This window comes from Vigna unguiculata, chromosome 5, assembly GCF_037176805.1.
Source record: "Vigna unguiculata cultivar grain cowpea cultivar isolate G323 ecotype 2 chromosome 5, ASM3717680v1, whole genome shotgun sequence".
Lineage (NCBI taxonomy): Eukaryota > Viridiplantae > Streptophyta > Magnoliopsida > Fabales > Fabaceae > Vigna > Vigna unguiculata.
In genome coordinates this window covers 50,541,105-50,554,434 of record NC_140796.1, presented here as the reverse complement: position 1 = coordinate 50,554,434, position 13,330 = coordinate 50,541,105, and the positions used below count along the sequence as shown (strand labels likewise).

Genomic DNA, 13,330 nt, shown 5'->3' with positions numbered 1-13,330 from the left:
TCTTTTAAAATCTAATGAATCTCTTTTTTATACACTAATAAAAGTTATAATACATCACTTGATCAAAATGACACAAATAACAAATAATAAACATAATAATAAAATTTTGACATAGATTTTGTATCTTTTGAACTTCAATATATGTTGGACAGTGACAAAAAAATATTCATAGCAATTACATTAAATTTTTATATTGTAGTAAGTAAAAGTTATTTATACAATTAAAGTGAAAAAATTACAGTATGATTAATAATGAGTTATAAAATAACAAATAATTAGATATAATATATCGAAATATTATTCTACATGATGAAAATAAACAATAAATAAAAATATTAAAAAACTAACAAATGTGTGTTTTAGAAATAATTTGAGAGACTATCAAAAGAAATTGCACAAAGGAAATCAAATGTATAATTAAGGTATGATAAGATGAAAAATACCTTAGAGAACTAAGAAAACTTTTCAAATATCAACATATATACTCAATGGTTGAAAAATAACGAAAATTATTTTAATGAAACTAAAGAGTTCTTCAAATTAAACAAAAATTAATAATAATAATAATAATAAGTAAAAAAATTATATTACCTTAAATTGAGAGTATAAACATTCTCATGTGAAAGGAAAATATATAACAAATAAAAATATTAAAAAATAATAGAAATATTCAAATGTGAGGCATAGATTTTTTTTAATTAACATATTGGAGATGCGAATGAGTTTCATAACAAACCAAATAATTAAAAGAAATAAAAAATAGAATATATATATATATATATATATATATATATATATATATATATATATATATATATATATATATATATATATATATATGGTTACTTAATTAATTGTGATTATTTTAATAATTTAAATGAGAATGGAAATGCGAGGATTCCCCGTCAAAACGGGGACGAAAAAAATAGTGAGTGGTCTGATATCGGGTGGAATATCCAAGAAAGTTCGTTAGAATTAGCTTTAACTTGGCTCTGATACCATGTTGGAAGTGAGCTTGTAAGGTGAAGTTTGCACCTCACTTATATATTGTGAATTGACCTTATCTCTAGTCTATGTGAGACTTCCAACACAACTAAAATTATTCAACAACAAACAAACTAAGTTAAGATAGAGGATGGAAGAAAAAAGGATAAAATTTTAAGAAAAGAAAAGAGAATATCATGAAATTTTTCAAATTTTTATATTTGTTGAGATAAAATTTTAAATCCCTTAATTTTAGATAATCAAATTAGTAATAATTTATAAGATTTTATTGTTTTAAAATTATTTACTCAAGCTAGGTATCTTTGTAATAAATCATGTAAAATTCTTGATAAAAAGTAATTACCCTTTAAAATGTCCATATCCAAATGAACTATAAACACGTTTTATCATATGTTTAAATAAATGGTTAAAGTTGTACGAGTGAACAAAACTTTTGAATGTGCACTTGGGTAAAGTTTTACCACCTTTGAAAATAAATCATTTTTACTCATTTTTTTTATCCTCCTAAATTTAGAAACTGGTCTCGTCGCTTTGTGTAGGCATAAAGTTTTTATGTAGAATTGTCATCCTTACTTCTCACGTTCTTACATAATGTCACGCAACACATTTTTAATGTAATTCTTTTTAATGGTAAAGTTACATCATAACTTTTATTTCTCTAGGAAATTCTCAAAATTCCCAAAAAGAGGGCACAAGAAATTACAACGTTATAAATTAATTTCTTATGATGAAGAAAATAAGAAGAAATGAAGATAATACGTGTGAGGTGGAAATCAAGGTGTTTACCAAAAGTAACTTTAGAATAAATATGTAGAATTGTTTAATATGAATATAATAGACTAATGGAGATATAAATTTTAGTTAAAAGGGGAGGGATTATGAGTTAGGGCTTAGAATACAAAGTGATTTAGTTGTCACGTAGAAACTAGTAATATCAAAAGGACCATCCGATATGTAAAAGTAGATTGAAACATATGAGTTAACTTATCACGAATTTAAGTTTGATTTGGTTGGATTGGAAAAAAATTCTAATTTTTTTTAAGATAAATTAAACAGAATAACTTACTTAATTTCTGGTTATTGAGTTGAATATGGATTGAACCGTGATTCAACAATAACAAGTCCTTCATTATTTGTTTTATTATTTTTTTTATAACTTTTATATTATAATCATTTACTACTTTTAATTATTTAGGTTGTCAATTTGATCTTTTTAAAAATTATAGTATTGTTCAATAACATTTAAATAATTTAAATGTTTAATTAATTTATTTGTAAAATTATTTAGATTGTCAATTTATCTTTTTAAAGACTATAATGTTGTTCAGTAACATTTAAATAATTTAAATGTTTAATTTATTTATTTGTAAAATTATGTAGGTTGACACTGTAATTTTTAACTAGTATTTTTATAATAATATCTAATTAAATATGTTAATGTGCTAAGAAATTTATATTTTGTAGGAAAAATATTTCTAATTAATCCCTCACTAATTTGCGATGATATAGTGAATGAATGAAATTGTAGTTTGTTCGTAACAAAATAGTTACAGATTTATCAAGACATATATCTGTAGTTAATTATTCTCAATTAAAATTATACTAAATAAAAAAGAAAATAATTTTTAATTTAAATGTTAATTTTTTTATGGGTACATGTTTATGGACATGAATTATTATGAATTAGAGAGTGAATAGTTATGAAGTAATTGTAATTAACAAAATAAAATTTGTGAGAATTAGTTATGGCTTAGCGAAAATAGAATTGCAACAAATTATCTACGGATTAGTGAGAACATTATTGTGACAAATTAACTATGGATTAGTGAGAACAAAATTGTGACAAATTGGTTATGGATTAGCATGACCAGTGTTGCGATAGATTAGTTACAATCTTATATGAGCAAAGTTGTGAAAAAGTAGCTACATTTCGCTAGAAATTATAAAACTTTCTCACTTCATTTATCAAACTTAGATGATACTTTGATTTTACTATAAAAAAATGAATTGAGTCAATCCACTTTGATTTGACTGTAATAAATATAAAATAAATTAAAGAACAAAACATCTTCACGTGACTTAACTCACCTAAACTACCAACTCCTGGTGGGTCAAGCTGGATTACAAAATTCTTGATTCACTAAAAAATGAGTCGAGTTGAACTAACTCATTTTTAACTCTATCCTTGGTAAGAAAACCCATGTAATTATGTTAGAAGGAGTTTATAAAATATATTATGAAAAGACAATATAATTATTTGGTTTAAAAGTAAAGTGAGTAGAAAATTTTGAAATGATTTTAAAATTACATTTTGAAAATATACGTGAATTGAACTAGGGATGGAAAGGAGTTGAGTCTTACACGGATAGTGTCTACCTGCTACTCGACCAACAAAAAAACATCCATTTGTTACCTATCGAATATCCATATAAAAATACATGTGAGTTCTTTAAAGTCAGCAAGTATCTATAGATACCCTTGAATATTTAAAATAAATATATTTTCTAAATTTTTAAAATAAAATTTAAAAAAGTAAAATAAATTTTAATTTTAGTTTTTTCGGGTAACATATGCTTGTGAGTGCGAGTAGTATAATACCTACACTCAACCTGTTTATAAAGGGATATTAAAATACCTAAAACTTGAGGATAATAAATATCCTAAAGTATCAACCTATCACAAATTTTATTTGCAAATACCTGCAGACATAATTATTTTTGCTATAACTAAATTAAACATGGCATGGAAGATTATCTCGTTAAAAATGTCATGGACCATATGAGTATATACAAAATAAGGGTATTTTAAAATGGAAACAGCTAAGTGTTGAAATAGTTTTGAATACATAAAACAAAAAGCTTGAAGTTTGATCAAAAGTCGTTTTAACAATGTCTCTCCTTTATGAGTAATAAACCTTACCTTAAGATTGCATTCACTTTATGTCCTCATTTCCTTATGTCCTCATTTTGAACTTGGTGTGGATTTGGTTTGTATTTCAAGTGGAGTTCTACATGGATATACTTTTTCTTGAATAAACTCAAGAATTAGACATTTGGGGTAAAGAATAAAGCAATCTATAGTTTTAGAAAACCTTGTATAATTTACTCTTATATTTGTAGTGAATTTAATTAATATATTAAAAATAGAATTAAATTTTAATTTTAATATTTGTAAAATTTGTTCTTTGTTTTCTTTAAAATTAAACATCAATTTTTTTATATTTTTATATTAAATAACACATACTAATTACTTATATGTTGTTAGAATAAATAAAAACAATAAAACATATATATATATATATATATATATATATATATGAATAAAAGAGACTAATTAAGTTAAATAATTCTTATGACAATTAATAACAATATAAGATAAAATTGTGTTGTGCTCTTAGTCAAGTGAGAAAATTAGTTATTTAAAATTGATTGTGTCTGGTATATAATTGTGGTTAAATTTTGGTTTAGGTTAATTTGATTTGATCCATGGTATGATTTGGTTTGTTTGAGAATGTGAATTTGGTCTTTGGATTGAATTGATGGTTTTCATCATTTTTGTTGTGTGAAATTGTGAATTTAAATATGGTTTTGCTTTAAGGATGGATAAGTCCGATTCAATTAGTATAAGAGAATACAACTTTTGACTTGGCAACATTGCTTTTGATATGTGTGAATGGAGAAAAGTATCCTATGAAGTCAATTGAGAAAACCAATATGTCATGACTGTAAAATTATGCAAACTCTTTGGACTAGTATTTTACTTGTTAAGCAAAAACATAATTCAAAAAATCAAAGAGGCAGTGGATGTCTCACTCGTTGACCGAGAGCTGTTTTTAGAAAAATAAGAAAGTATGGAAGTCTTACTCATTGAGTGAGATAGGACTCATTCAGAGAATTTATGTGAATTAATTACACCCAATATTCCTATTCGTGAAGGAGTTAAGTTCTCCTTGGGAAAATAATTAAAATTTTTACTTCCAATGTTCACTATTTGGAGGAACCATAGTGTTGAGAAAGAGTTTTAGTTATATGTAGTTTAAACTGCTTTAAGATATATATATATATATATATATATATATATATATATATATATATATATATATATATATATATATATATATATATATATAATGAGATGATATGTGATGGATGTGGAATGACTTTCAAATGAGAAAGCATCTCCTTGTTGATTAATCCTCTCAAAAAATAGATGTAATAAAGAGAAAGACAAGTGGTGTTTTACATTTGACTCTTTTACCCTTATTTAACATTAAGATATATAATAACATAAGAAAAAAATTATATATATGATGTAAATAATATAATATAATATAATAAAACAATGATAACAATGTATACATTAAAAAAATTAAAATAATAATAATTTTATTTAAAGTAATCACTCACCCATAATTTATTTTAATTTAATTTCAACCAATCTCATTTTATTTCAAAAATGAATTCATCATTTTTAACTTTTTTTAAATTTAAATAATAATTCACATTTTATTTTAACATACATTTAGATTAAAGGTAAAATGATAATCATCTAATTTTTTGTATGTATTTTCTTCACTCCAACCCATTTGGGTCAAACCAAGTACTTGGGGCTATATTAATTCCATCGTTTTACTCATTCTTATCTTTCTTTTCTCTCTCACCCTTTTCACAAATTATTCCTTGTCTCCTCTGATATAAGTTTGATCTTATTCCTCTGATCTTCGTATCTTCGTATCTTTAAGAAGATTCTGATCACACTTCCCAATAGTTAAGCAATAAACTTTTACTAATTAGATTTTTGAACCAAAAAAGTTTTTTTTTATTGTAAAGATTCTTTATTATATTTCCTTTTTATATAAATTTGTCACCAATCTTGACAAATTAATTGAAGAAAATAACCCTCTTAACTTGGTTAAACTTATTAAAGTTTGATTTTATTTAAGTACTTTGCTATAGGTTTATAAATTTTGAGTAGAGTTAAGTATATTTTTAGTCCTTGAACTTTGACTAAAAATTGGAATTTGTCTCTGTCTGAAACTTCGATACATTTGGATCTCTAAATTTTAAAAATGAATGAATATAATCATTTTAACCCAATTACGTTAACTATTTTTGATGTGCCAAACACATTTCATGTTAGTATTGGAGTTGTTTACACTGTTTGACACATTTCCAGTTTAATATCTACTGCGAAATAAAAAAAGTTAACATAATTGGGTCAAATGAATATATTCATTCATTTTTAAAGTTTAAAGACAAAAATGTATCGAAGTTTTGGACATGGACAAATTTCAATTTGAGTCAAAATTCGAAGACTAAAACCATACTTAACCCTTTTCAGTATTATTCTTGCTTCTTGTAGTTAAACTTGATTTGAAATAAAAAATAATGGATAAGAAAAACTATTTATGTTGCTTTTCATAGAACTTTATGATGTATGATTTAGATATGAAAGTGATTTAGTCACATTATTTTGGTTTTTATGAAAAAATGTCAACTTTGTTAAAATTATTTTAATGTTTAAAATTAGGCTTAAATACCTTTTTAGTCCTCATTTTTGTAGTGTTTGTTGCGGATGATCCTCATTTTTACAGAATGTTTAAAATGATCCTCATTTTCGCAATTCGTGTTTTATTTGGTCCTTTTCTGTAACGTCGTTTAAATCATTAACTGAACATTGTACAGGTGGCACGGTTTGTATTAGGGTGTGTTACGTGTATTGTACATGTGTGGTAATTAGATATTTAGGGATAAATAAGTGAACTAGGGTTTTGGTAAGGAATGTTTGGTGAGTTTTGACAATCTTGTTCCTCCATTCCCAATTGGTGTTGCTGCAATCTTCTTCTTCTTGCAATACCATTATATAGATATGTTACGGTCCCAATCTTCTTCCTTGACCTCTGGTTGTAATCGTTGGAGGCAATCGTTACAGAAAAGGACTAAATAAAACACAAATTGCGAAAATGATGACCATTTTAAACATTCGGTAAAAATGAGGACTATATTTTAAACATTTGGTAAAAATGATGACCATTTTAAACATTCTGTTAAAATGAGGACCATCCGCAACAAACACTACGAAAATGAGGACAAAAAGGTATTTAAACCTTAAAATTAAATACTCTTTGAGCTTTTGAGTTAATAGACAATTATTTTAGAATATTTTGAATTGAACAATTTTATGAAGAAGTTATTTAATAAATAGATCGTACATCTTAAAGTATATAGTTTATCATATTGAATTCATAAATAAAGTAAAGTTTCTATAGTTTTACGAAGATGAGTAATTCAAGACATGAATATAAACTATGTCATCTAAAATATTAATTAAATACGTTATAATCATTTCCTGAGTTATATCATTTAAAAACATCTTAGATTCTATAGTTTAAAATTATATTTTGAATAACTTAATTTTAGATTATCTGATTGAAGAAATGGTAACGATTAGGTGAGAGAATAAAAGTGAGAAAGCGATCACTATTAATCCCACGAGGCCTTCAGAGCGCAACTTGCTTTAAGTGTTTTTTTTTTTTTTTTTCGTTTTGTTATTATTGTATCATACGCGTGCACACTGAATTCACACGCTTTAAAGATTCTGTTCTGTTTATTTTTCAATCTTTATTTTGTGTGATTATAATGCTTTAGTAATAACTCAAAGTCTAAGATTAAAATAAAATAATCTATACGAGTTGATATTCTGCTAATTATTAAATGTTTTTACTGAGATAAATATAAAGTTTGTGCTTAAACATGTTCTTTTTTTTCTTTTTAGCGTGGATCAGAAAGAAACCATAGGAGAAAAACAAGTTCATGAAAATTTCCCAGAATGTAATGGTGGTTGTACCAGTAGGATCGAAGAACACTTCTTCGAAACTTCCCAACACCTCTTGCAAACTATAATAATCCAACAACACAACATACCCCAAAACAACAGGATAGCTGCTGCACACGCTGCACCACCTTCCTTATAACCATAGGTCTAACCGCGCTGTTCCTGTGGCTGAGTATGCGCGTGGACGAACCCCATTTGTACCTCGAAAAAATTTACATTCCTACCCTCAACAAAACTCTAAATCCCTCTCCCGGAAACACCACCATCCTCTTCACCCTCAGGCTCGCCAACAGGAACAAGGACACCGGAATCAAATACGACGACGTTCAGCTCACTTTCAAGGTCTTCGTCAGCAACAACACCACGCGCCCTCTCGGGAACGCCACCGTGCAGCGCTTCTACCAGGGCCGCAACAAGAAGGCCTCCAAGCGTGGCTCTCTCAACGGCGGCGGTATCCTCACTACGACGGTTGCCGGGAAGGTGGTGTACCGCGTGGACTTCACTACGGCGATCAAGTACAAGATTGTTTGGTGGTACACGAAACGGCACCGTTTGTGGGGAGGGGCAAGTGTGGAAATGAACGATTCCGGGTCGAAAGTGAACCGGAAACCCGTCAGGCTTGGCGGTAAAAACCCGGTGGTGATCCCGTCCGGCGCACCCGAATTCCGTGGATGCTATCGTGCACTTGTCACTTTTTTTGTGGCTGCTTCTGTTCTTCTGCTTGATGCTCATGGGTTTAATTGACTTGAGTTTATCATTTTTCAGTTTTGTGTGTATTATTTTATTTAATTATTAGTTGTTTCTTTCTTTTTTTTATAAATGATTGGTCTCAGAGATATTTTTATTTTGTAATATGTATTGTTTCTTTTAGTTTCTATAGCTTCGGTTGAGAATGAAAATTGGATTTGAATGAAGTGAGTAATCACATGAATTATTGGGAGAAAAATAACTTATCCATTGAATATTAAATATAAGATTAAAAATATCCATTGATTAATAATCATAATAGTAATTAGTAGGTATATAGGATGTAAAATGTTATATTATTTTTAAGCAGTTTTTATTTCCTAAAATAAGGATTCTAATTATTTAGATCTGTGGGAGAAAGGTTTTAAAGTGTTTTTATTTAAATGAAGCAATCTCTACTTTGTGTATTGACTTTCCATTTGACATTCTCATTTCCAAACTTTCATTACCATGCTTTTTGACATGATGTAAAATATATTATTTTTACAAAACATGACAAATAGAATTGGTTGAGAAAAGAGACAGAAAAAAATTATATTTCATAGTTTATATTTCATCTTCTATATAAAAAAAAATCTTAATTTTCAATTTATGTTCATGTCTTTTATTTTTTCCCTCGTCTACATAAAATATTGTGTCCTAACGTCTACAGTTTATTAAATCAAAATTAATGTAAATATTACATTTTAATTCATTAAAATAAAATTATGTAATAGATAGTCAACATTTATACTTTGGGTAATAAATAATAAGGAGTTTTGTAATTTAGTGAGAAAGTCACATTAGTTTTTCACTTTCACCTCTTCTTTCCGTCACAAAACAAAAAAAATGATTTATTAATAGTCCATACCATAATTTATATTACAAAACTCATTATTTGCTGGTTTTACCTTTTCTTTATGTTAATTTTCAAACATAAACTTTCTTTACATTCTTCTCTATTATTTTACTTGTAATAGTTGCATATTTAAGATATTTTTATAAACATATCAATAATACAACAAAGTTAGACTGTAACTTGAGAGTTCTCGAGTAAATAATTCAAAACAACTACCTTACCCATTTCATTTATAAATTTGCATGATTATTGACTAATATTCTCTTCCAGGTGACACTGGTTAATAAATGACAGTGGATTTAAAAAGTTATCAAGGAAGCTATACACATAAAATGAAAATAAAGGAGGTACATAATTTTTTAATGACAATCTAAATATATAAGTTTTACATTTTAAATAAGTAAGTTAAATCAATGCTAGAAAAACAATTTTTTTTTTTTTGAACAATATTAGTTTATAGTTAAGAGGTTGATAAAAAGTAAACGGTTGATTTAATAAAAAGATAATTACTTTGAATAGAAAGGTTGGTGTCTGATTGATTTGATTAAACCAAAAAGGGTTTAGACATTGTTTTACAGTGTACCATTAAAAATGTTGCTCAGATATATTTTTTAAAATACAAATATTTTTTGTTCAAAGAAATAATTGAAAAAATTTGGAATAAATTTGTTGAAAATATTATGTATTAATTACCAATAATAATTATAAAAAATAAAAGAAATCCAATAAATAAAATTATTTAAAAAATAAATAATTGTTAAATACAAGGATAAATGATATAAAGAAAAAAATAATAATTATGATAATAAAATTTTAACATAGATCTTGTATCTCTTGAACTTTAATTATGTTGGATGGTGATAAAAAAATATTAATGACAATTACATTAAATTTTATATTGTAGTAAACAAAAGTTATTTATACAATTATAATGACAAAATTACAGTATGATTGATAATGAGTTAAAAAATAAAAAATAATTAAATAAAATATATCAAAATAGTATTCTACATAATGAAAATAAACAAGAAATAAAAATATTAAAAAATTAACAAATGTTTACAAACAATTTGAGAGACTGTTGAAATAAATCGCACAAAGGAAAATAAATGTATAATTAAGGTTATGATAAGTTGAAAAATATCTTAGAGATCTAAAAAAACTTTTCAAATATCAACATATATACTCAGTAGTTGAGAAATAACAAAAAATGTTTTAGTGAAATAAAAAAGTTATTCAAATGAAACAAAAACTAATAATAAGAATAATAAGTAAATGATTTTTTTTTATATTACCTAGTAAACGTAATGTTTGTGCTATTAAATACTTAAATTGAGAGTATTAAACATTTTCATGTGGAAGAAAAATATACATTAAATAAAAATATTAAAAAATAATAGAAATATTCAAATGTGAGACATAAAATTTTTTAATTAACATACATATTTTTAACATAATTACATAAAAATTATGATAAGATGAAAAATATAATTGAAATGAGAATGAGTTTCATGACAAACCAAATAATTAGAATAAATAAAAAATAATATATACATATATGGTTATTTAATTAATTAGGAATATTTTAATAATTTAAACGGGAACGGATAATATGGCGGGGATATGTACATCCCCATACCTACCCAGTTAACATGCAGGTATTAAAAATATTTGTACTCATTACCCGTGGGTATCCATTTACAATATCAATATCTTACCCATTGCGGGTTTTATCCACGGATACCCATGGGTGCGAATTTTGTTTGACATCCATTTTATTAACCCAAAACCTTAAGACAATGGGTTTATGAGTTTTTATTCTTATATAGCACTAACTTTCTCATTTATAGCCAATGTGGGACTTAGACTCACACTTTGATTCCTAATACTTTCACATCTTATGATAATGGGAGAATTTCCTTAGGTATTTAAAAAAATTAAAATACTTAACAACATATTTTAACCATAAATTCAAATAAAATATAATACATAACATTCGTAAATTTCAAACAAAGTCTAAATAACTCATTTAAATGGTGTTGAATAACAATGTACAAAGAGAGTGAGATTGTATTTTAAAACTAATTGATAAAAAACAGCTCATTCAAAATCAATGTGTTAATATTATTTATGTTTTCTTTAATTTAAATTAGACTATAGCGGGTAAGAGTATCAATGGGTACAAATATTATGATACTCGTACCCGTCTCATTAACAAGTGAGTATAAAAATTACTTGTACCCATTATTCGTGGATATCCATTTACAATATCTATTTTCTATTCGTTATGGGTTTTACATTTGCAGGTACCCACTACAAATACAAATTTTTTTAACATCCCCAAGTTGCGACGCCAAAAAAGGGAGAACAAGTCATGGTGGCTTCCATGTGACTCCATACCCACTGCTGAGCACAACGAAGAAGAAGGAGATTACAACGATTACATGTCTAGCGAAAGGGAGAAGAATCCCAAAATCACAAGAGAGAAAGATACCATATTGGGATTAACCAATTCGATTTAGTGTTATTCAAATCCCTTGAGACAGATAAAACACGAGAGAAAAGAAAACCTGATTTGGGGATTAAGCTTGATTAGGGTTCAAACAATTGGAGGCCAAAATTAATCACAAACCTAACGTGACTCGTATACTAATTGTTGGTTTATGAAAATATAAAAGAGCAATAAACCCTATCCAAAGAATTAAATGCATAATTGTACCTGGATTAACCATTGGAAATCATAGATGATAATATTTTGTATCTGGTCTTTCAACTGGAAAGTACCTTGACTTTCTCTTCAGACGAAGAGAAAGAGAAATAAATAAAACAAAAATAGTACGAACTCTCAAATGTAAAAGATAACATGTAACCTTTATTGGTTACTATTTTTTAAAAGTCAATATTCTTAATTTATCTTTTTCATCAAATTAAAACATTGCGAGTATATATCTACATAATTAATACTTTTATGACAAATATACTTAGTCATAAATTTAATTAATAAGACCATTTTAATAAATTGACTAATAAAATATAATAACTCTAATTATTTATCATATATATATATATATATATATATTATATGTAATTCTTATTTGGATTGTGTTTGGTTATTTGTTGTGTATTTGGATTTATTTCCATGAGAAGAAAGCAGGGGCTCTATCTGAATCTTCTCCATCGCTCTCCCATCTTGAATTTCAATTTCTAACCAATCATGTTCCCCAAAAGAAACACATCACCATCACAGATGCGGGTAGAGTCAACACACCCATTTTTCTTTTTTCTTCTCGGCATTTCCACGGTTCTCAGATTTTCTTCTTCCTCCACCCATCTCATCATCTCCGAGCTCTTCATCCCTTCCTAATTTATTTTCTTCACTAAGCCATCCATCAGAGTGCACAAAGAAGAAGCTTGCGCTCGTCCAGTTTTAATAAAGAAACACATTTTTAAAATTTCAATTAAACAATTGAAATATATTACTGTTTCATTTTTTATTTTTTTATCTTTGACCCAGCCACGTAAAATAATTTCCATTATTACTTTTATTCTTTTCTCTTTCCCTTTTTTTCAATCAAACAAAATCATTAGAAAATAATTACAAATTGATTTTTGACTGAAAAATTTTTAAGTAAAAAAAATAATACTTACTTTTTAAATAATAAAAATTATATCTACTGTCCTGTGTGTAATAGACAATAAATTAAAAAAAAAAACAGAATTAGCTAAAATATCATAAAGTGTTATTTTTAAAATCAATACATTTTTATATTAATTTATACTTAGTAATATTTAAATTGAAAAAAGTTATGAGAAAAAATATATAATTTTAATATATGAAAATTAACATAGACAAACTCAAATAGCTGAAAAACTTACTTTTCACTCACTCAATTGAGGATACATGGC

The 13,330-nt window shown here is 26.2% G+C and overlaps 1 protein-coding gene across 1 annotated transcript; it reads left to right on the top strand.

Moving 5' to 3' along the window:
- The first annotated feature begins 7,784 nt into the window (after positions 1-7,784).
- LOC114184097 (protein NDR1-like) lies at positions 7,785-8,753 on the top strand. The gene has a single exon (XM_028071336.2). It carries the CDS (start codon positions 8,014-8,016, stop codon positions 8,581-8,583), a length of 570 nt encoding a protein of 189 aa, XP_027927137.1. The 5' UTR covers positions 7,785-8,013; the 3' UTR covers positions 8,584-8,753.
- The last annotated feature ends 4,577 nt before the right edge of the window (positions 8,754-13,330 follow it).

Excerpts from the sequence above, each read along its gene's own strand:
- LOC114184097 (XM_028071336.2), top strand. The coding sequence starts at position 8,014 with ATGCGCGTGGACGAACCCCATTTGTACCTCGAAAAAATTTACATTCCT.